The sequence below is a fragment of the Babylonia areolata genome, chromosome 26, assembly GCF_041734735.1.
Source record: "Babylonia areolata isolate BAREFJ2019XMU chromosome 26, ASM4173473v1, whole genome shotgun sequence".
Taxonomy (NCBI): Eukaryota; Metazoa; Mollusca; class Gastropoda; order Neogastropoda; family Buccinidae; genus Babylonia; species Babylonia areolata.
Window position 1 is genome coordinate 26,409,583 of NC_134901.1, and position 24,044 is coordinate 26,433,626.

At 41.8% G+C, this 24,044-nt stretch overlaps 1 protein-coding gene across 2 annotated transcripts; it reads right to left on the bottom strand.

Moving 5' to 3' along the window:
• Positions 1 to 4,562: 4,562 nt before the first annotated feature.
• LOC143300239 (enoyl-CoA delta isomerase 2-like) lies at positions 4,563 to 24,042 on the bottom strand. 2 transcript variants are annotated; one of them, XM_076613825.1, is made up of 8 exons: positions 23,960 to 24,011; positions 18,094 to 18,147; positions 13,855 to 14,041; positions 13,131 to 13,203; positions 11,260 to 11,356; positions 9,076 to 9,196; positions 6,807 to 7,040; positions 4,563 to 6,439 (listed from the first exon to the last, which is right to left on the bottom strand). In XM_076613825.1, the coding sequence occupies exons 1-8, from the start codon at positions 24,004 to 24,006 to the stop codon at positions 6,281 to 6,283; spliced, it is 972 nt and encodes a 323-aa protein (XP_076469940.1). In that variant the 5' UTR covers positions 24,007 to 24,011; the 3' UTR covers positions 4,563 to 6,280. The 2 variants fall into 2 exon arrangements, with proteins under 2 accessions (XP_076469940.1, XP_076469941.1); XM_076613826.1 differs by lacking the exon at positions 18,094 to 18,147 and having other exon boundaries at positions 23,960 to 24,042.
• Between the last annotated feature and the right edge of the window lie 2 nt (positions 24,043 to 24,044).

A 24,044-nucleotide genomic window follows, 5' to 3' on the forward strand; every position in this document is an offset into this window, starting at 1 on the left:
ATGTATACATGTAGGTGAATGTATGTATGTACGTGTGTGAAGTCGCTGACTCCATGCGCGCGCATGTGTGTGTGGTGTTGTGTGTGCACACAGGCAGGAGAGATGCTGCTGTTCAACAAGAAGCTGACGGCCCGTGGCGCCTTGGAGAGGAACCTGGTCAACCAGCTCTTCTCCCGGGAAGTCTTCCGCAGGGAGGCTGAAGCCCTCATCAACACCTTCGCCACTCTCCCTCCACAGGTCTGCAGTCTGTGTGTGTGTAAGTGTGTGTGTGTGTGTGTGTAGAGGTTGGTGTAATGTCTGCAGTGTGTGTGTGTCTGTGTGTGTGTGAGTGTGTAGAGGTTTGTGTAATGTCTGCAGTCTGTGTGTGTGTGAGTGTGTAGATGTTGGTGTAATGTCTGCAGTGTGTGTGTGTCTGTGTGTGTGTGAGTGTGTAGAGGTTTGTGTAATGTCTGCAGTCTGTGTGTGTGTGAGTGTGAGCGCGTGTGAGTGTGTAGAGGTTGGTGTAATGTCTGCAGTGTGTGTGCGTGTGTGTGTGTTTGTGTGTAGAGGATGGTCTAGTGTCTGCAGTGTGTGTGTGTGTGGGGGGGGGGTATGTACAGTGTGCATCGTGTGTATGTGTTGTGTGTGTGTGTCCATGCGCGCGCGTGTATGTGTATGTGTGTGATATGGATCAGTGTTACAGCCTGTTCAAAAAAGGTGCCAAGATTTGTGATTTGATTCCAGATAATGCTATTTATTTGTCAGACTGTAAAAGGTCCAAACTAGGAGGCAAAATAGCACTGACAGCTAGTGCTGCAATCTGGGAGCGGGGGGATTGGGGGGGGGGGGCTAGTTGGCCTTTGGGGACCAACCCAACGCTGACTATCCTAAAACCCTCTTGGCCGAGAGAGTGGAGTTTGAACCTGGACTAAGATAAGATAAGATAAGAATAACTTTATTATCTCCAACTGGAGAAATTTGGTCAGGTGCATTATCACAACATAGACAAGTAAAGATAAATTGCGGAAAACCGCAACCAGATAATCAGCACACACCCGCACCCACCCACCCCCCACCCACCCCACACACGCGGATGACTTGATTAAACAAGAGTAATAAACATATGTTCTCAAATAAAAGCATTTCACATATTCGCTTTTAAAAACATTGCAATTAATTATTACATCGTAATTATTAACAGAAATATATTTAGAATATGGACGTTAGCATTAGACATATTCCATTGTACATTCATCCTGCATATTGCATATTATTCCTCCTACATATTGCACATTCATTATAACCAATTGTCACGTTTTTAAGCTCAGTAAACACACACACACACACACACACACACACACACACACACACACACACACACACCACAACTAGAACAAGGTACAGCCTATCATGCACGGACTTTCACACGTCTCACATGACTAGACACACTAAGTTACAATCATCCGCCTTCGTGGTGCTTCATTTCTTTCATTCTGGTTCTGGTTTTGTTGTCGTTGTTTTGTGTGCTTTTTGTTTGTTTTGTTTGTTTGGGGGGGTTAGGGGGTCAGGTTAACAGTGTAACTCAATGCAACTGTCACTGGGGAACCCAGAATTTATGATGATAATTATCATATCAAGGCGTTTTAATTGACACAGCTGCAAACCAAAGGCCTACACCGACATACATCACCACCGGCCTCGGCAGCAGAAAAAACGTAGCTGATATCAAGAGTGGTTGGCAAGCAAGAGTAGCGAACGGTTTAAGGCTCCATGGTCTTCTACGGCCATCGGGGCAGTGAGTTTCAGTTTCAGTTTCAGTAGCTCAAGGAGGCGTCACTGCGTTCGGACAAATCCATATACGCTACACCACATCTGCCGAGCAGATGCCTGACCAGCAGCGTAACCCAACGCGCTTAGTCAGGCCTTGAGAAAAAAAAAAGAAAAAAAAAGGTGAATAAATAATAGATAAGCTTACATAAATAAATAAATAATAATTATGATATAAAAAAGGTAGTAGTAATGATAATAATAATAATAATAATAATAATAATAATAATAATAAATAAATAAATAAGACAACAGTGATGATAAATAAGCAAATAAATGTAAAACATGAAGACACACATTCACACATACACCCACACATGCATAACAACGCGGGTCAGTGAATTCATGATCACTGTGTCTAGGGCTCGGCCGTTGACACTAGTCTTCCCGTTAGTGTCTAGGGCTCGGCATGGGAAGGCGATGCCCAGTCCTTTAAATTCCTTCCGCTGTTTTAACCTTTCGCATCCGAAGTCAGGTACCAATTGACACTTAAGTGGAGTGAGGGAAATCGGAGTAAAACTGCCTTTCCCAAGCGCACAATACCAAGCCGAAATGGGGCCTCGAACCCTGACCAGTGAACAATGGACCTGAAGTCCAAAGTCTGACCGACTCTGCCAAAACGCCTCCTCAACATTGTCCACGTAATGACTGTCAAAGGCGTGCTTACTTTCTTTCTTTCTTTCTTTTTTCTCCCATTACACGACCAAAATCAGCTTTTTGTTGCATTTGTCGTGGTTGGTGCACGCTGGTTATGGTTATTACCATTACCCACCGAACTCAGACATCACTGGATTACAGGATTTTTAATTAACGTGTGTATTTGATGTTTTGCTTGCGTACACACAAGAAGGGGATTCAGGCACTGTAACAGGTCAGCACATATGATGTTGAGTTAGGAGACCGGAAATATCTCCACCCACCATCCACCTGGTTCGCGGAAACCAGAGATAGAACTCAGGAAAACTCGGGCGAGAATCCAGCGCTCAGACTATTCATCCACGGCACCCGTGGAATATGAGTTTCAGTTTCAGTCTCTCAAGGAGACGTCACTTCGTTCGGAAAAATCCATATACGCCACACCACATCTGCTAAGCAGATGCCTGACCAGCAGCGTAACCCAACGCGCTTAATCAGGCTTTGAGTGCATGCTCACATTTTGTGTACCCTGTCAGAGTTGATTTCTTCTGCGGAAATAATTTTGCCAGAGGACAACACTCTCGTTGCCATGGGTTCTTTTTCAGTGCGCCAAGTGCGTGCTGCACATGGGACCTCTGTTTATCGTCTCATCCGAATGACTAGACGCTCAGTTTGATTTTCCAGTTAAACTTGGGAGAAAGGGCGAGAGCGGGATTCGAACCCACACCCTCACGGACTCTTTATATTGGCAGCTGAGCGTCTTATCCATTCTGCCACCTTCCTTTAACAGTGTGTGTGTGTGTGTGCGTGTGTGTGTGAGTGCGTCTGTGTGTGTGTGTGTGTGTGTGTGTGTGCGCGCGCGCGCGCAGGGTCTGCAGAACGCCAAGATGCTGCTGCGGAAGTCGGAGCGGGAGAAGCTGCACCAGGTGAACACGGAGGAGTGCAACTCCCTGCTGGACAGGTGGAAGAGTGAGGAGAGCTGGAAGACCGTCCTCACCGAGATCAACAACAGGACCGGCAGCAAACTGGACGATGTGTGATGAGGGAGGGAGATGAGGTGGGGGGGGGGGGGTACGGTGGGGGGTCCACACCGCATGACGTACATCGGGTGCCTTCAACACGAGTGACGTTTAAGTCGGTAAAAATTGGTGATGTTTTTGGGCAGTTCAAATCGCGTTTTCAGTCATTTTATGTCTTCTGATTCGCCTGGGGGTTCTTAGTAGTTTTAGTAGTTTATAAGTAGTTTTTCAGACTGTTACGTACGGGTCATTTTGATCAACTTTTAGTTATTCAACAACTGAAGGCCTTTTTTCGGGGTGGGGGGCTCCGATTTTGTTCAGCTCAAGGTCGCAACAGTGTGTGTCTGTTTTTTACATATCAGTATGATGCCTGGAACTAGACCTGGCCGTTCAAATGACTGGCCGACCATTTCAAGCATACTACTCACTGAAGAGACACGTACCCTGCACTATTGGGTTTCCTAATGTCAAAACAACACAGTACTTTTTCGGGCATCGCACTGGCTTTATTTTGTCCGTTCGTTTCCGGTAACAATACAACTTTATCAAAGCAGATTGGCGAATGCATGTGTTTTGAAGTAACTGACTGACTGTAAACCGCAACAATAACAAAATATGTTGTGTGAGAAATTACTCTCCATGCAGACACAGGGGTAAGGAACTGTGCTGTGAATCGATGTGTATGTGCAGGCAGGCAGAGAGGTGAAAACGTGTGCAAGAAATGAATGTGTGAAATAGATTGTTCCCGTAATTCATGTAAGTCTGAGTTGTAAAATTCTTTGTTGTTAATGCATGTGTGTGTTTATGTGTGTGTGTATGTGTGTGTGTGTGTGTGTGACTGTTCATGAGTGTGTCTGTGGAGGGTTGAGTGGAAGAGTGGGGGTGTGTATACAGTAAAGAAATTCCAATGGCTTTGGAAAGACAAACACAACAAAAGTAAAATATGTATTTCCTGTACTGTACCTGTACTGTGACATAAAAAAAAACATTATCCAGGTGCAATATCTTCCAGTTTCACAAGCATCCACACACACACACACACACACACACACACACACACATTCACTTTCATCCGATGGAAAAAAAATTTCCAAAAGTATGAATAGTTTGATAATTTATAACAATGTACTTGAATATATATACAAATAAATGAAGGAACAAGAAAATAAATACATAGTACAACTAGGCATGAAAATCAAATACAAATAAGTTATTTTTAAAATCAAAATCTGGTCATTCAATCAATCAATCAATTCAACTCAGTGTTGCTTTGTACACGGCCCTATCAGGGCTAATCAGTCAGTCATCAATAAGTAAAATCAGTCACAACATTCAAATATCACATAATAAGTATGAACAATTTTCAAATATAAAGGACACAATAACATATGTGACCCTCCACCACCAAATGAGTCGTAAGTCACCTTTCACAGTCTTACACCAAAGCAAGAAACAGGCTCTGGGGCGTAAAATACTCAGCTGAGGGTCGGGGGGGGTGGGGGTGGTTCTGATTTGATTGTCGTTTTCTTTAAATGTATATCAGTGTAGAAATTACAGACACTGGTGTGGTAAAAAAATAAAATAAAGCCTTTGAAACTACCAGTTTCAACTCTCTTGTGTTTTTTGTGCTTTTTTTCTTTTTGTTTTTTGTTTCGTCAAAACAATAGGAAGGGTACAATCTTTATAAGATTTTAACTAAGACACTGTGCATCTGATCGGATCTGAAAGTGGTGTTCACTGTTGAAGAGAATATTGATTCTGATTAAAGGAAGTATACAAAAGACCAAAAAGAGGCGATGCTGACATCTGATGTGCTCTATTGTGCAAGTCATACACAAGCAAAAACTGATTGTTTTACATATCCATGCAAGCATCATGTCATTGATACCTTGATGTTGGTTACAAGATTACTGATTAATTCAGTCACTGTATATGGACCATCATCATCACCATTATGAAACATTCCATGTGTTGCACACATGAGCATGAGTATCAAAGTGTCAAACAAGTAAATTATTCAGTATTTATGACCATACATGTGTAGGTCTGTCAAACTTATGAACATCATATCTATCTATCTTATTTGTGTGTGAGTGTGTGTGTGACATGAGTAATGCTACGCATACAAAATAAACATAAATGGTGTCTTTTCCTTTTAATTGAATAGAGTGTCATATCAATCATTTAATTTTTTTGTCAAATCATACAAATCATCAAATTCATTCAAAACATACCTGCATAAAATAATGAACTCAGTTTAACATTAACTCTGGTTGTTCATTTTAAAAAGCAACATCTTTATATGAACTTTCTTATGAATTTAGAATCAAAGATTCCATTTAACTTACATAATTTTCATGTATGGATGATCACAAAATTAACAATTACAACAACAAAACAAATACTGCTGACCCCTGAGAAATATTCCAGACAACAAATTTAGACTCTGAAGATGGGTTACAGCTTTGGAAAACTCTTTATCTAGAAATTTCTTCCATTTCCAGGGTGCATATGTAGATTTTTAGGAGAGCTTCATTTTTGGACATCTGTGGACAATAAAACTGATCTACTAAATTTGTCAACAGGACATTATATTCTTTTTCAGTCTAAAAAAAATCTTTTTAAAAAAAGGATTTGGTGTTCATAAAACCTCTGAAAGATACCAGCAGACTGGAAAAAAGAAGAAGAGAGAAACAGACAGATAGAGAGTGACAGAAAAAAAAAAGAGAGCGAGAGACAATTTGACCAGAAACGTCACCAACATTCTCATGCATTTTGAGCCATTTTGCCATGACAGTCTTGCACAAACATCTTTCCCCCTACAGCTTTGACTTCTGTCTGGAGAAGAAAGCCAAGACAGCATTCAAGGTCTCTGGAGACTGAACCAGTTTGGCCAGCAGCTTCAGCTCTGTGTCATTGACTTTGTGTAACACCTCTCTCTCATTGCCACGTATTAGTTTCTTTGAAGACTGCATGCTCTGAAAACAATGAAAGGAAAAAAGTTAGAGAGAAAATGACAATTTATATAACATTTTGGAAACATATTTGTGAACACAGAATGTGTGTCTGTGTGCATGTAGTGTGTGTGTGTGTGTGTGTGTGTGTGTGCTTGGATCTGGATAGTAGATATACGTCACAGTAGCCATTCTTGACATCACAGTAACCATTCTTGACTGTCAAAGTGTCATCATGACCGTGTTTGATACGCAGCTCAATGAAGATATACTTTGATGTAGTACTGCGCCATTTTCATATCTGTTCTTTAAAGAAAAGAAAAACTCGATTTGAAATTTAAAACTAGATAAAACAAATAAAATCACACTCATCCCAAAACACTACACATACCACTGGAGGCAAAGACGCCACATAGGACACAAAGGCCTCCGTCTCCTTGTGGAAATCAGCATCTGGGATGACTCTGCTGACCAGGTTCCTCTCGTAGGCCTCCGGAGCGGTGATCTTCCTGTTGAAGAGCAACATTTCTGCCGCTTTGGCCCCACCCATCATCTTGGGGAAGGTGTAGGAGGAGCAGGCCTCCGCATTCTGTCCCAGCTGGGTGAAGGGCGTGAGGAACGTGGCCTGAAATGATGATGATAATAATGGTTAATTTGATTTAAAAATGCCTTTCCATGTAAAACGTGCTCCGTTGCGCTGTACAATAGAAAAACTGACGTTTAAAACACGCATTTAGATATTAAAATGAAAGAAAAAAATACATGCACAACTCTTTACAGTCAGCCAACGAAACACTTGAGCACAAATTTGAATATGCACACACGCACGCACACAAACACACACATACATACATAATCAACACAGGCTATATAAATTCATCACATATATCACATAAAAATGCTTAAATGATGCAATCTCATATCACAATATTTAAAAACCTTATCACAATACTAAACAAAAAATACTCCCAATACCACAATTCACCAAAACCATACCACATTACTGAAATTTCGCCTCCAACTCTAACGCCAAGTCGCACACATCACAATACAACAAAAAATCTATGTTTTAAAGTATGAAATATAAAAGCAGTCACACCCTCCCCCTCCCCACAACACATCACCATGCACAAACAGGTACTCTATATGCACTATGCCGGGTGAAACTGAAATAGGTGCATCTTTAAGTTCTTTATAAAAGTTGAAAAGCACTGAGGGACATAGGCAGGGAGTTCCAGACTGTGGGGGCAAAGACAGAGAAAGATTTTTCTGCCACAGGTCTCGAGGAAGAACCAAGGAGGAGGAAGGGCAATGTCACTGCCACAATTTATTTCTCAATCATCATTATATTGTGTGTTGAGTTAAAGGTCCCGTATTCAGCAGGCTGATAATTCATATCCACAATGTCTAATAATAATAATAATGTTGTGAAGGCTTATATAGCACAGTTTCCCACTTTCAAGAACAACAGTAAAGCAGTAAGAAAAAACCAAAATGAAACAAAGAACAACAACAACAACAAAAACCCACAGGTCTTGGCACAGGAAAGAGCAGGGTACAAAACTCTCCTTCTGCCATTGTAGCCTTCCCCAACTGAAGTTGGGTATCCATTCTACCTGTGTAAAACTTAGGGAAATTGGAATAAAATGCCTCTTCCCAAAGGACACAACACCATGCTCAAACGGGGCCTCGAACCCTGATCACTGATGAACACTGGATCCGAAGACTGAAGTACAAATGTCTAGCCCATTCTGCCACAGTATGTGGCTACTGTGTTATGGAAATAGTTGAGCTGGCAAAGGATGTGAATTTGTTCTCTCATGTTCCTTTTTGGGTTTTTCCGGAGTAATTCTTCTCTGTGGCATGGCCTTAATGTGCTTGTTCTATAGCAAGATGTCTTGATTTTAAAAAAAGGTCATTTAATTTCATTTTGCTTTGCAAATAGTAAAGAGTGGTAACTCTCTCCATTCACAAGGTACACAACATCAAGTCAGTGCTGCTAACGCTACCGATTTCAGCTAGCACACAGGTAAATAAAAGGTACATTGGGACAAACCCAGGCACTTCCTCAAAAATGGAGGCGCTGGGCTTGTCCTTTGACATGTGCACACAGCAGCAATGACAGAAGAAATGTGCAAACACAAATTCAAGACTGGCATAGCCTCTTTAATCCTGAACAAGTCACATAGAACACACGGACAATACAGAACAAATACTTGGTTGCCTCGGTGGTTTTTCAACTTGAAATTAATAAACGATGAAGCCAGGAGATCATTTTGCTTTGTTCTATTTTATCAGTTTATGTCATTTATCACACAGAATTAACAAGAAATGAAACTGAAGTCAGGCATAATATATCTAATCTTAAATATATTTTAGTTAACAAACATTGACTATTTTTTAATTTTACACCCATCAATCAGAACTTACCCCCCCCCCCTACCCCCACCCCCACCCCTTTGTTTTTCCTACTATTTCAGAAGCTATGGTGTCTTTATTGTCAACATCAACATTTGACTTCAGTGATGGATGGTATGTATAGTAGAAACCACCACCGCTGTGTTTTCTGACCTGCAGACAGTATTTCTTTCAGCAGTGATCAATGCTAAAAGGTGACTATTGTTTCAGAAGTGGAGACACGTCTACAAGAAATGACTTACCCTGTCAGAGCAGTAGACGGCATCACACAACGCCAGCAGAGTCACTGCGATCCCTATTGCCGGCCCATTCACCAAGGCAATCAGTGGTTTGGGGAAGTCTATGAAAGCCTTTACCAGATTACTGAAGAAGAAAACAGATTGATCAATCAATCATTAAACAATCATTTGATAGTTTGATGCATCAATCAATAACCTGAGAAATCAAAAACAGTCAACAATTTGATAGAATATTCAGTCAGTGAATCAGTAATTTGGTCCCAGTCATTCGGTCAATAAACTGATCAATCCAACAGTTACTTAGTTAAATATTCCTTCAGTCAGTGACTCAATCGACGGGCGCAATAGCCGAGTGGTTAAAGCGTTGGACTGTCAATCTGAGGGTCCCGGGTTCGAATCACGGTGACGGCACCTGGTGGGTAAAGGGTGGAGATTTTTACGATCTCCCAGGTCAACATATGTGCAGACCTGCTAGTGCCTGAACCCCCTTCGTGTGTATATGCAAGCAGAAGATCAAATACGCACGTTAAAGATCCTGTAATCCATGTCAGCGTTCGGTGGGTTATGGAAACAAGAACATACCCAGCATGCACACCCCCGAAAACAGAGTATGGCTGCCTACATGGTGGGGTAAAAACGGTCACGCACGTAAAAGCCCACTCATGTACATACGAGTGAACGTGGGAGTTGCAGCCCACGAACGCAGAAGAAGAAGAAGAAGAAGACTCAATCAAACCAGCCAGTCCATTTACTCAATGCCTGTCCAGCCAACTGAGCAAACTGCCAATCACCTGAACCAACCAAACACAAACTGAACCATTCGACTTGCTGACCACCCCTCAAGGTAAGCACACGTACAAACATATAAGCAAATAACTGAGCTGGCCAAACACAATAATGATTTCCGTGTCTGTGCAGTTTCAACACCGTGAGCTCACAGTGATGGCAATTCTGAGCTGCTCATGCTACACATATCAAGTCAGTGAACATGGTTTTGATAAACAAATACTTTAATTATGAAATGTTCCTCTGACCCTGTCACCCTGAACCAAAGTCAAGGTCAAACTGAACATTTTTTTAAGATAAACATTCAAGCTTGTGTATCCATCAGAACAAACTGCATCACATCCGAAACAAGGTAGAACTGGCAGAACATTATCAACACATATTCAAGTTATACATCCACCAGTTAAAAGGCTGAAGGTCCCATCGCCTTTCATGGGCATTGGGGCAGTGGAATCATATCCACTGTGTCTAGGACTCGGCAAAGGAAGGTGGGGACCAATCCTCTCTGCTGTTTTAACCGTCCCCAACTCAAAGACTGGTCCCCACACCTGGGTGGGGTGAGGAAAGCTGGAGTAAAGCGCCTTTCCCAAGGACACAGCACCACACCAAAATGGAACCTTCAACTCTGATCACTGGTAAACACTGCATCGGAAGTCCCACACCTGATCAATTCTCTCATGGTGGCCCCTTATCCATTTGTGGAGTGATGGCCTAGAGGTAACACATCCGCCTAGGAAGTGAGAGAATCTGAGCGTGCTGGTTTGAATCATGGCTCAGCCGCCGATATTTTCTCCCCCTCCACTATACCTTGAGATGTGGTCTAGACGCTAGTCATTCGGATGAGACGATAAACTGAGGTCCCATGTGCAGTATGCACTTAGCGCACATATAAAGAACCCACGGCAACAAAAAAATCCACTTCGATAGGAAAAACAAATAAAACCACACGCAGGAAAAAATACAAAAAAATGGGTGGCGCTGTAGTGTAGTGACGTGCTCTCCCTGGGGAGAGCAGCCCGAATTTCACACAGAGAAATCTGCTGTGATAAAAAGAAATGACAAATACAAATACAAATTTGTTCAAACTGCACCAAAACCAATCTACCCATGTGCAAGAAACTGATGTCCACGGAAGGATGTTCAACCATGTGAGGTGCAACACAGCTCAGCTGCTGATGTCAGTTCTAAGAACTGGAACAAATGAACAAAGGACAACAACCCCAACAAACACAATCCATTTTGTCCATTCTAAGAAGGGGAATAAATCAACAAAACACAACAACCTACAACTAACTAAATCCATTTTATGAATTCTTAGCTGTGGAAAAGAGAGCAACCAACTTACCAACCAACCAACACACACACACACACACACACACACACACACACAAATCAACTCACCAAACAGGCATCGTTCTCTCTTCTGGTGTTTCGTTTGGATTTCTAGGAGCCTTAAAGTTGGCCAGGTCATTCCCACTGGAGTAGTAATCTCCTGTACCTGTTTACAGGAAAACAATGACATTCAGGATAATAATAATAATAATAATAACATATTGCAATAATGATAATAATTACAATACACTTTACATAGTGCCTTTCCATGTAAAGCATGCTCAATTGTGCTGTGCACTGTAAAAATCAAAGTGTAAATGTGCATATAAACACTAACATGACCGCTTCCATTCATAACCCTGCAGACAAACATCAAAACCAAACAGTAATTTACGCGCATACACATTCAAAAACATCACACACAACAGTATCACTCAAAATACATTCTCTTAGTCATGAAAAGGAGCACTATCAATTAATGTTTTACTGACCTTTTTTTTCAGAAAGGGCGAAAATAATCAAATATGCATTACATTCTGACGTGCTTTGGGGGCCTATTGGAGACACACAATGTCACACATATATTCTGGACTTTGCAATTTAACAAACACCACACAACACATACATACACATGTGCACACACATATACATAAACATGTGCACAAGAACAGATACACTTCTTTATACATATAAAGCATGCACACACAAACATACAGAAGCCGTATGGTCATTAGATAAAACATTAAGAATTTGATTCTCTCATTTGGGCAATAGTAATATGGCAACAATTTCATGACAAATGCAGTATAATGGAAACGATAAACCATGGAAAATAAAGAAGATTGGAAAGAAAAAAAAATGAGGGAAGAGAGAAAATGACTGATCGAAACTGAGAATGTAGTTAGATCTGACTCACTTATAGCCTGAAATATGTGCAGATGTATGAGTATACATTGAGGGAGAAATAGACAAAAATGTAAGAGAGAGAGAGAACTGTAAGCTGAGGCACTGAACCTATTCATAAAGCAGTCTGTGGGTCATACAGATAGAGGGACAACTGGATGCTTTGAGCTTCCTGCATGAGTACAACATTTTCATCTTTGTTTTTTTTTTTTGGTTTTTTTTTTTGCTTTGCTGCCCCATCACTTGCACCGTTTCAGTGGCATTACTCCCACGCCGCTCATTTAGATTCCCCCATACACGGCCACACCCGGGTTTGTCCGTCGCAGTTCCAGCGTCGGCAGTCCACAGGGAACCATCGATGTTAGGTCGCCAGAGGGCCACACACCAGAGGAGACCCTGCACTGCTGCTGAGTCACTTCGGTGGTGTTCAGTGGTGCCTGTTCTGTTTTAACGTACTTAGGACACCACCCACTAAGCCCCCTACTAACGACAATAATGGCTTAGTCGAGGAGCCAGACTGAGTGAGTGTCCCTCCCAGAGTGGAGACCGCCACCACGCCCCTCAAACAACAGCCCCCCATGAATCTGCCAACACTGACGACATTGACAGGACTCACCCCAAGCATGGAAGTGGAGGGGTATCGAAACTGAGGTCACCATGACAGCAGGGCATGAAAGGCCACAGACTGTGAGACTATTTTGTTTATACTGATGAAGATGAAGGAGGAGGAGGATGACGATGTTGCTATGGAGGTCCATTTTGGTTTGCGACTGCGTGACAAGGCTGTACTCTACGCTTCCTGTCATTCTCATCTTCATCAAATGCCACTGTGATGTACTGAACATCAGCTTCAGTTCACTCTGTGCACTTCAGACAATGGTGTGATTTTTTTTCCCCCTCTTTAATGTCAACAGTATTTTGCTTATTCATTTCAAATGTTTTGCAAAAAAAAAACCAAAAAACTTTTACCTTCCTTGTCATTCATCTGGCACACCCAACAATGGTCTGAGGTATGGATTTCCTCTTTACTAACTTGCCTGTAATGACAGCAACATGAACATCTTCATCTGTGGCAGCCTCTTGTAGAGCACTGACTAGGTCCAGGTACATCTGGGGAAAAACACAGTGTCACATGACTGTTCTTGTGGTAATGTAATATACCCCCATACAGATACAGATAGACAGATGTGTATCTAAACACAAAAATGCAAATTGAGGACAATAAACTGTTACCTTCCAAGATCCTCATTTGTCATCAAACTCATTTCTTCTGATCATTTAATCATCCACCAGCTTTCCTACCTACCTGCTGCTTCTTACACTTACTTGTCTATTGCTCTGTCTGCACATGTGTGTGGATGGGCATGTGCGCAAGTGTGCATGCGTATCAGCACACAACTGTGTGCTGGTGTATGCAGACACTTGTGATGCATGCATCCATGTGTTTGCATGTCAAAGTGTGTGCATGTCTTCATATGTGTCTCCATGTTTGTGCATTTATGTGGAGTACAGGCTAAACTAAGTGTATGTGAGCACCTCTGTGTGTGTGTGTGTGTGTGTGTGTGTGTGTGTGTGTGTATGGGTGTGTGAGAGTCAGAGTACATTTCAGTGTGTGTGTGTGTGTGTGTATGTGTGTGTGTATGTGTGCATGCCAGTTTATGCATATGTACGTGTCCTTTTTTTTTTTTTTTTTTTTTTTTTGCTTTTTTCTTTTTTTATCCATCTCTTAAATTTACCACGTACTCTTGACCATGCACACACCTGCGTTGTGAAGGCGTTTTTCCTTTCTGGTCTGTTCAGGCGAATGCTGAACACCTTGTTGCTTTTGGTGACTATCATGCCCTGGTATCGATCCTCTGCTCCCTGGGTGTCCGCTGGGCCCCTTGCACTCTGTGGTCCCGACATGCACTCTGTGGGCTCAATTTCCATCCTGCTGGCTGCCTCCAAACTGAAGACACACAAATCTATCATTAGTCCTTCAACATTTGTGTCTTCCTGCCCCTGTCTTGCAAGTGAAGAACACACGTCTGTATCTTATTCTTTATCAATTTATCTAATCATTCATTTATTATCATTTATTTATTATTTCTGTTATCGATTTTTTTTTTATATTATTATTCATCTTTCAACATCACACACATGAAATACTACAGATTTGCATTAATGAGACAGTCTGCTGACTTAATTAACACACATATTCCTATTACTGCCTCTGCCACCATGAACGGCACATGTGCACAGACACACACAGCCACACATACATTTCATACTCTGCGTATGTAAGATGCATTCATGCTAAAAGGTTGATTTAAATGAGCCTTATGTGCTTACTGATACATAAATTCATTCTGTTTGGTTTTGACTTCCCATTCATTCATTCATGCATTCGTTCTGTGTGTGTGTGTGTGTGTGTGTGTTGTGTCTGTGCGCGTGTGTAGCCTAGCCCACATTTCTCCTCCACCCTCTGTCGTGACTGACGAAGCGAACGTCCACGCCTTGTTGTTAACAAAAAATGTTCATTCCGTTTTTGTTGGTTTTTTTTTTTTTTTTTTTTTTTTTTTGGGGGGGGGGGGGGGGGGGGTGAATATTGCCTGTTGCCTACAGGTGTGTCAGTATTTCTTAGTGTACATCTCAATATCAGCGATTGGTCCAGCAGAACTGAACGGTAGAAGACAGTTAAGTCAACATGGCGGCGGTGAACGTCATCGTGCACAGCCAGACGCCCGGCGGTAGGTATTACAGGTGCTCTCTTCAGCGGCATGTGTTCTGACCAAGACTCGAACCCAGGACCCTCTTATTGGAAGTTCAACACTATAACCACTCGGCCGTTGCTTCAGTCTAGCAAAGGTGTTATCAGATAAAGCTCAACACACACCCACAATCGATTTCGTGTGGTTGCTGTTGGCCAATACGTACAATGGCAAACGCGGGAAATAGTAGCGCCGTCACGTGCCCGAATTTGAGTTTCAAAGCTGACAACTGACGTCATGAAAAGTGAACAAAACCCGTTCGTTCGGTTTTTGACGTTTGTACACCGGCTGACGGTGATGTCAGAGAACAATATATACACGTCAGTGAGAGACAGAGAGAGTGAACAGGCACACACGTGCTAGGTGTAAAAAAGCAAACAAAAAAACAAACGTCTTCCTTGCGAATTATTACCCTCCCCTCCGTAAATAGAACAGGACTTGGTTTCACACACGTAAACTGGCTGGACAGCTCTCATGGAAATTCCTTTTGTGGAAGGCACCTGTATTCATAGAGAAAAAGGCGACAATGGTGTCGGCTTCTTCTTTACTTAATTGGTCCTGCTGACACTTCTTTCTGAAAAACAAACGCGTTGTTGATTTTAACATCAGGGACTCACTATTCCAGGTGTAGTCACACAGTCTTACGTCTTTACATAAGAGTGCATGCTATGCGATTCTGTTTCAGACTGTTGGATGTCAGTGGGGTTAACAAGGCAAGTAGGGCCTACACAAAGCCGACATTCTCGAGCGCTTGTCTGTGATGTAACAACTTCGGTTCAGTTCAGTTTGAACTGGGGTGTCAGAGCGTGCGGACAGAACCATAATCCGCTTCATCGCACCTGCTGTAATAAATTAACAAACTAATAAACAGATAAGTAGTATAAAACAAAGGGCGGGGGAGCCATGCCAGTACTTCGCATAAACCCTACACGCTGGTCAGGCCTTGAGAGCCGAATGAGACCACACAAACTCGCGTCTCCATCATAGACATAATTATATAGAGCAGATGTAAATATATATCTCAGTGGTCTCCATGCAACCCCAACCCGTCCCAGCAGTGAGCGTAACAACTTCGTTCAGACGCAGTGAGGTGCTGGCATAGTGAGTACTCGTGATAATAGCCTCCTACGGCCGCGTGAAGCTCATCATCTCTTGCCCATCTTCTCGTGCACAATGGTTGCTTATGATGAAGCTTTGTGCTTCAGGCTTCTCATGTTGACCTATCTCACCCCTCCCGCCTCCATTCACCATCATCTCTCTCTTCCCTGTTGCTGAAATCACTCGATCTTCTAGATCCCGCCCCCACCCCAAGACCTCCTCCCTTCCGTCCATCTCTCCTAACACCTAAGGTTGGTCCAAACTGTGGTTTCCTTGAAAGCTCCCATCGGAATGACATCATCAACACCAGCATGTCGGACGTTAACAATAAGGGGTGGGAACAATAGAAGAAGAAAATGTGTGCGTCGGTCCGCGCTCTGGGGCAAGGGTGGTGGTGACTCAGTGCTGACTGGCTATGTCAGTCAAATGACGCTGTCTTTGTGACTGGCCAGCTGACCTAAAGAAAGGGTGGGGGTGGGGGAGGTCTTTGTGACTGGCCACGTCAGTCGGTTGACATTGTCTTCGAGCGCCCCATTACCGACTGGGAGGTATAAACCCTCAGGCAGCATCCCACAATGAGTCCTGGATCCCGATAAGAGAGAGAGAGAGAGAATCAGTATCAGTAGCTCTAGGAGGCGTCACTGCGTTCGGTCAAATCCATATGCGCTACATCACATATGCCAAGCAGATGCCTGACCAGCAGCGTAATCCAACCCGCTTAGTCAGGCCTTGGGAAAAAATAATAAAAAAAATAATAGAGTGAGAGAGAGAGAGAGAGAGCATGCGCACGGGTTGCTTTGAGGTCTCTTGAATCCTTTCATGGGAGACGAGACTCTAACTCGAAAGTGAAACATTTTTTGTGTGTGTGATTTTATTGTAATTTTTCGTATCGCCAAAAATCAAAACAAACAACAACAAAAAGACAAAAAAGACAACAACAACAACAACAACAACAAAAAGACGTACAATCGAACAGAGATTACAGAAAGGACACATCTTACTGATCATGACAAAAATCAAGTATGTTTTCGTTCATTTACACAGTCAACGGGGAAAAGATCATATCAGGAAACAGGCATCTTTTACCACTGTCCAGAAATAAGGTGAAACAAGAAACATTCAATTAATAATTCATACTTTGAAAGGTTTCGATGTGGATTGGCATTTTAATTTTTTTTTCTTTCTTTTTATTAATACAGCTCTGTCTTCTTTTTTTTTTTAATAGAAAAGTAACTGTGGTCTGTGATCCCTTTCATCGAAAACTGCATAATAATGCACTGCATAAAAGAAACCGCTCTTTCTCAATTTGTTAAAAGAAAATCAACTAATCTCTCTCTCTGTGTGTGTGTGTGTGTGTGTGTGTGTGTCTGTGTGTGTGTGTTGTTGTTGTTATTTATATAGCGCCTAACCAAATAATTTTGCTCTGGGCGCTTTACACTTTCAATAGTGCCAATTATTTTTTTTTTAAACATGTACAATCCATTAAAATATGCAGGCTGATCCAACAAAGAAAAAAACATACAAAGGTAGTAGCAATAATAATCCAGTCCACATGCACGGTCCCCCTTGTGCAAAACATGCTTGATTGCGCTGTACAGTGTAAAACCCGGCCCACGAGTAAGACATACACTTGAACACAAACTGAAAAACCAACATCCATAGCCAACACGGACATCCAGCCATCACCAAAGCACGTTCACACACACACACACACACACACACACACACACACACACATAAACCACTCTGGAAAATAGTAGTCAAAATTCAGAGTGTCATGGAAATGTTGCCATGTGCCAATCCACGAGATATAATGTCCAAGTTACACACCCTCACGTCTCCGATCAGCCTAACCCGTCCCCGCACAGACACAGCACACTGCAGCAAAACAAACACTTCAAACTGCTGGAGGCTGGTCTGCCGGGATAGTGCACCTCCTATAACTGAGTCAAGTGCACTGTGCTTCGAACCGATTTGCCCTGCATGAAGTGTGAAATGAATGTGGGGAAAGTCAGGGGAACTAACTGACAGATTAAGGGGGAAATTTTAATGATGAGTGGACGACGAACTCGCAAGGTCAGTCACAGCACAGGCTTTTACGACTGCCTCCCAGTCTGGAAAACTGGTTTAATTAATTTATTTTATAATTTACCTTTTCACCGCCATGGTCGCATTTCGGCTCCAGCAAGGCAAAGCACCCATGTCACTGAAATGCAATCAGATGATGGGCCTTTTGTGCATTAACCTAATGCTCTTAATTTTCAGTGGTAGGACTGGCCATTTTTTTCTACACATCACAGAGGAATCCCCAGCTATTCTTAGACACCATCTTTTCTGTGGCTCCTGCACAAGGTTAATTTGCACTCTAAACTGACGCGTTGAAAGGGTGACGACAGAAATACACGTGTGTACAGCAAATCCTGTAATTAAATAACGCTCTTTCCACACAAGAGGACGTGAATTCAAACTGGGAAACGCATGTAAACCAAGTACACAGTACTAAAACAGGAACACGGAACATGTTAGCAAAATACAACACTTCAAACTAAAACTATACCCCCACCCCACCCCCCCGCCCCCGCGCGCACACACACACACACACTTCACGACACGAACTGAAAGCAAAGCAGCCTGCATGGGATGTGCCAAACCAAACAATGACCAGAGAACAACCACCATTCACATATTTCTTTCTTTCGGCGAACACGTTGTGCTGCCAGTCCACGTGACAGCCGGCTGCCATCCATCGATGGGAATACTATAGTGTCAAATGTATAGGAGGGGGCATGTCCTATTCTAGCGTCCTAAATTCTGGGACCTATTTTAACGAAAACTTTGTGTGATTTGCAATGGAAGCATCTGAGAACTGATATGTTGTATGTAATCGATCCTTCTAATCAAGACTTAGGCAGAATACGACGCGATATGACCCATAACAAGAACCGAACCGAAACTTGTCGTCACAAGCCGCCATGTTTTCTGTGTGTGTGTGTGTGTGTGTGTGTACTGATAGAACGGCAAGCATTTTCACCACAATCAGATTGTTCTTATCTGTTTAAAAACTGAAAAAGACTATAATCGTCAGAGGCGGGATGCCTCTTTATTCACTGTTGAATGCGAAAGGTTAAACTGGCACACTGCATACTACATATATCCCTTTTTTCACTATATGTAGTCGAATAGTCCTTTTGTACTGACTATAATTATGCGCGAACAGTTTTCCTTTTTTTGTTATGGATGAACAGTTCTGTTTATAGAATACGAATAGTCCACGCTAATCAACACTAGAACTGTTTTATTGATGGTATATGACACCAAAACAACGTTTCGGGTTTTCAGTCGACCATGTAGTACGTGTCTAAAGCGTTGTGGTAGTTACTACCTATAATAGTTACGACATGCTTACTCCACACGGGCCACTCCACACTGTGGCCTGCAAGCCACCAAACCTAGTGAAAGGGGACTCGACCAATCAGACACGTTGCCTACGTCAGCATTCAGGTTGCTTGATGTTCGATGCCGTCTCCAGTCAACCGTCACGGAACTGGGGGCTCTAGCTCACTTCGTTTTCAGTCTCTCACCAGACTCGCTGGCAGCCACACAGTCTGTGAGCGGTCCAATCTACACGTGCACTGAGGGCAAGACGCCCCGCATAAGTAACTGACACCAAAAACAGAGGTATGTTAATCCCGTATCATTGTAGCGTTCTCTCTGTGCGTCTCTCAAAAGGTTATTATCTTTTAAAACATATTACAACGTCTTTTCTTTTATCACTGAAGGTTATTTCGCATGACTTTGTACTGCTGAGACTAGACAGCGTCTTCTCTCTCTCTCTCTCTCTCTCCAGCTCTCTCCCTCCCTTTCCCCAGCTCTCTCCCTCCTCCTCTCTCTCTCTCTCTGTCTCTCTCTCTCCCTCCAGCTCTCTCCCTCATCCTCTGTCTCTCCCACCCTCTCTCTCTTCGTATCCACCCTTTTAAAATTCATTCTTTTCGTTTCTGGTTCTCACCTATCCCTTTTCTACCTGTTTCTGGTTCTCTATCCTCTACCTCTTTTCTCCTCATCAGTCTCTCGGCCTTTGTTTCTGGTTCTCTTCTTCTTCTTCTTCTCTCTCTCTCTCCTCTCTTTAAATTGTCAAATCGTCCGCGCTGTTAGAGACATTCGGCCGATCTCGAGTCAAATGCTGCTCATTCTGACAAACCCACACAACCATTTTGAAAAGGGCGTCGATCATCTTGCTGAATCCACGCACGTGCCGGCAGTCAACAGGGAGCGGTATCAGCGTAAGGTCGCCAAGAAGCCACGTGCCACACCGAGGAGACCCTGATGTATGTATTATGTATAAACTGCTGCTGATCGCATCTCTTCCCAAGAACCCAGCCATGAACAACTTGACCTAATGGGGATTTGCCCGCCGTTAAACTCTACTTAAAGGAATTGCTTCGATCCCAATCGATAGTGTTCGTGGCGAGCACGTCCTGATTCCCACACTAATGTCGGACAACCCGCAGGCTACTAAGGCCGCTAATGATAATCGCTTAGGTGCGAAGCCAGACAGAGTGAAAGTGGCGACCGCGAACTTGTAAACTGTAGAACTGTTTTAAGTCTGTGCGTGGTGACCGCCATAACGTATGTCCCTCCAGCGACAATCTTTCCATGATGAATCTGCCGACACCAAAGACCTTGGCAGGAACTAACCGCAAGCATGAACGTGGATGGGACATTCTGGGCTGAGATCACCATATGGGGAGTGCATGGGACGAAATGCCATTTAACATTGAATAATCCATGCAGGCAGCATCAAACCCCGACCCCGCAAGTGAACATGCAATACCCAGTGCAAACGGCCATCACAGAACAACACATGCAGACCCAACATATGGACATATATATATATATATATATATCCATGATATGTGGACATGCAACTACTGAACCAAATGTTTACTTTTTTCTTCACCTTTTTTACTACTAAAATTAGTGTAGCACATTTCTGCCTCTTTTTTTTTTTTTTTTTTTCCCCCTTTTTTCACTGTTCATTCTTTTTTCTTTTAAAAATTTTTTTTTTATCGTGCTTCTTTCTTCTTTTCTGTCTTTTCTTTCTTTCTCTGACAAATCATTAAAAACTTCTTTCTTTTTTTTTCATTTTGTTCTTTTCTTAAATCAATCTTTTCTTTCACGTATCCTTCATGTTTTGTTTCTTTCTCACTTCTTTTCTTTCCTTCTTGTTCTATGTCTGTTGTAGGCTATGTCTTTCTCTTTTTTTTCTTTTTGACTTAGTCACTTCTTTTCATGTATTTATAACTTTTTATTTATTTGTTCTTATTGCTTTTGTTTTCTTCCTTTTCTTTTTTCTGTGTTGGCTCCCTCCTCCCCTCACTGACCCCCACCTTCCCCCTTCCTTGTCTGAAATCTATCTGTCAAGCCAGCTCTTTTCACTGAGTTTTATTTACTCTACTTCAGATTATTGTTTTGTTTTGGTGTTGTTGTTTTTAATCTTTCTTTATTATTCCTGTGGGGTTTTTTGTGGGTTTTGCTTTCTGTTTTGTTTCCTTCATTCCTTCTTTCAGCATGTTCATTAGTTCAGTCACACACACACACACACACACACACACACACACAGATTGATATATATATATAAAGAGATAATATATATATATATATATGATGAAGTTCTATCAGTGTGTAATTTTTTTTATTTCATTTTTTATTGTGTGGATGCGTTGAGACAATTTCTTAATTTTTTGAAAATCATCTTACTGACAATTTTTGTATGATGAAAAGAATTCTTACATGATACGTATATAAAAATTAAAAAATAAAAACTTTCATTTATAGATTTAGATGTTTTTGTTTTTGATGATACAATGTACATTGATCATCGATGCAGGCAATGTGTTGTGTTTCATTATGCTTTGTCACAACTGGGCCGCTCTCTCTAGTGAGTGTGTTGCCATGGACAACCCCTTTGTTGGCATGGGTTCTTTTACGCACGTTAAGTGCATGCCACACACAGGACCTCAGGTTGTCATCTCATCAAAATGATCAATGCCAGTTGAATCCTGCATGTTGTTCAGGTTGCTTTCTTTTTATTCTCTCTCAACAATTAGTTCATCATTGTGCAAACTTCACTTAATAGTTAGAACACATGAAATTTGGAATTTGTGTTTTCTGCTGCAAGCTCTGTGGATAGTTGATAGTTCTTTTACTATTCAGACTGGAAAATTCCATTATTTTTCTTTAGTTTCTTTCCCCAGCTATCTTCATCAAAGCATGGTGAGATGTTAAAGTAGTTAAAAAAAAAACAAAAAAAAAAAAAAACAGTTTTTTTAGCTTATTTTTTAATCACATGCACATAAAAACATTGCATTCATAAAAACAACAACTGATTGTCATAGTAGTGCAGAATTTCAAAACCAAGACCATACACATTCCTGTATTGAATAACATCAGTATTTCACACACACACACACACACACACATAGAGACAGACAGACACACACACACACACACACACACACACACACACTTACACGCACACATAGTGGTATACACGCATACATAGACACCCCCATCCCACAAACACATGCACAGGCACATGCACACACACACAAGTGGTTCATAAAACATAACGCAGTGTTATGCCTGATATGAACTTTGTTCTACAAATAAATTAATATGACTGCGTTCATTTGCCAGTTCTTGAAGGTGTGCATGCTGAGTATTTATACAACCATAACCTGTCAGACACTGACAACAGAGTACAGGATCTTTAAAATGCATCTTTGATCTTCTGAAGGGGTATATTCATCATGGGCTATTTTCAGACAGAATAGCAGGTCTGCACATGTATATGTTTGACAAGGGAGACTGGAAAAATCTCCACTCTTAAACTGCCAGATGCCAATGCTGGGGTTGAACCCAGCAGGACCCTCAGTTTTAAATTCCAAAACTCTGACCACTCTCAACTATTGCACCTGTCAAACAATATATCTTATTGTGTAGCAATTTCTACAGTTTGTCCACCTCTGCATCCATTCATGTGTGCTATCTTCTGTAAAGATAATAATTGGTCTTAGAGAGAAAGCACACACACACACTCACAAAACCAAATGTAGATCAAACAAATTCCAAATGTTCTGTCAATATCCTCAAAATAAAATATCAGGAATGTTGATAATTTATCATATGGGTGCATGTGGAGAGAAAGAGATAGTGACATAGAGAGAGAGACAGAGAGACACAGAGAGAGAGAGAGAGAGAGTGTGTGTGTGTGTGTGTGTGTGTGTGTGTGTGTGTGTGTGTGTGTGTGTGTGTGTGTGTGTGAGCATTTTAACATGTTGCCTATATTCTGCAAATGGTGATATTTAGTATGAGTTTTTATGTTTTTTGCATGCAAGAGTGTCTAAAAATGAGGATTCGGGGAGGACTAGGAAGTGTGAGGTTCCTAGGAGGGCGGGGAGTGGGGATGGGGAGAAACAAAAATCTAGCTTTCATATTAATTAAGTGGGGGAAAAAAACACAATATTTCAAAGAATAACCTGATGAGTGTATTAACTGTATTTCGAAAATTACATATATGTAAAGTTCTTCGGTTATTTGTTGCCATCCAGATTGAGAATTCGCAGCCAGAAGTTTATGGATTCAGTGACAAACGATTGAACCCGAAAGTGAAAGTGCACACATAATACAAGTCAAGGTATTTTGTAAATCAAATGACAATTCTATGGGATTTTTTTCAAATAATTTCGTCCACTGCCCCATTATATACCCTGTCGATCACTTACATCAGTCACTATGATTATTACTTTGTCATATATTGGTTTTGGACTTTGTCCTGTCTTGGTCCTTGATCACGTTACCTGGAGTTTGCGTCTCATGTGTGTAGCAGACGATTTTTTTCTCTGAACGCAAATACCTTCAGTAAAACAAAAAACAAGGATAGTCTACTCTGTGCAAACTAGATCTAATTAATTTCCATCACGGGTACCACATGTCTGGACTCATATGTTTAAGGATACCTTTTCTGAACACCTGAGACTCGGATCGACTGCAGCCGTCCCGACATCAACGTGCTGGAAAACACCGGAAGTTAGGGGGCACTGC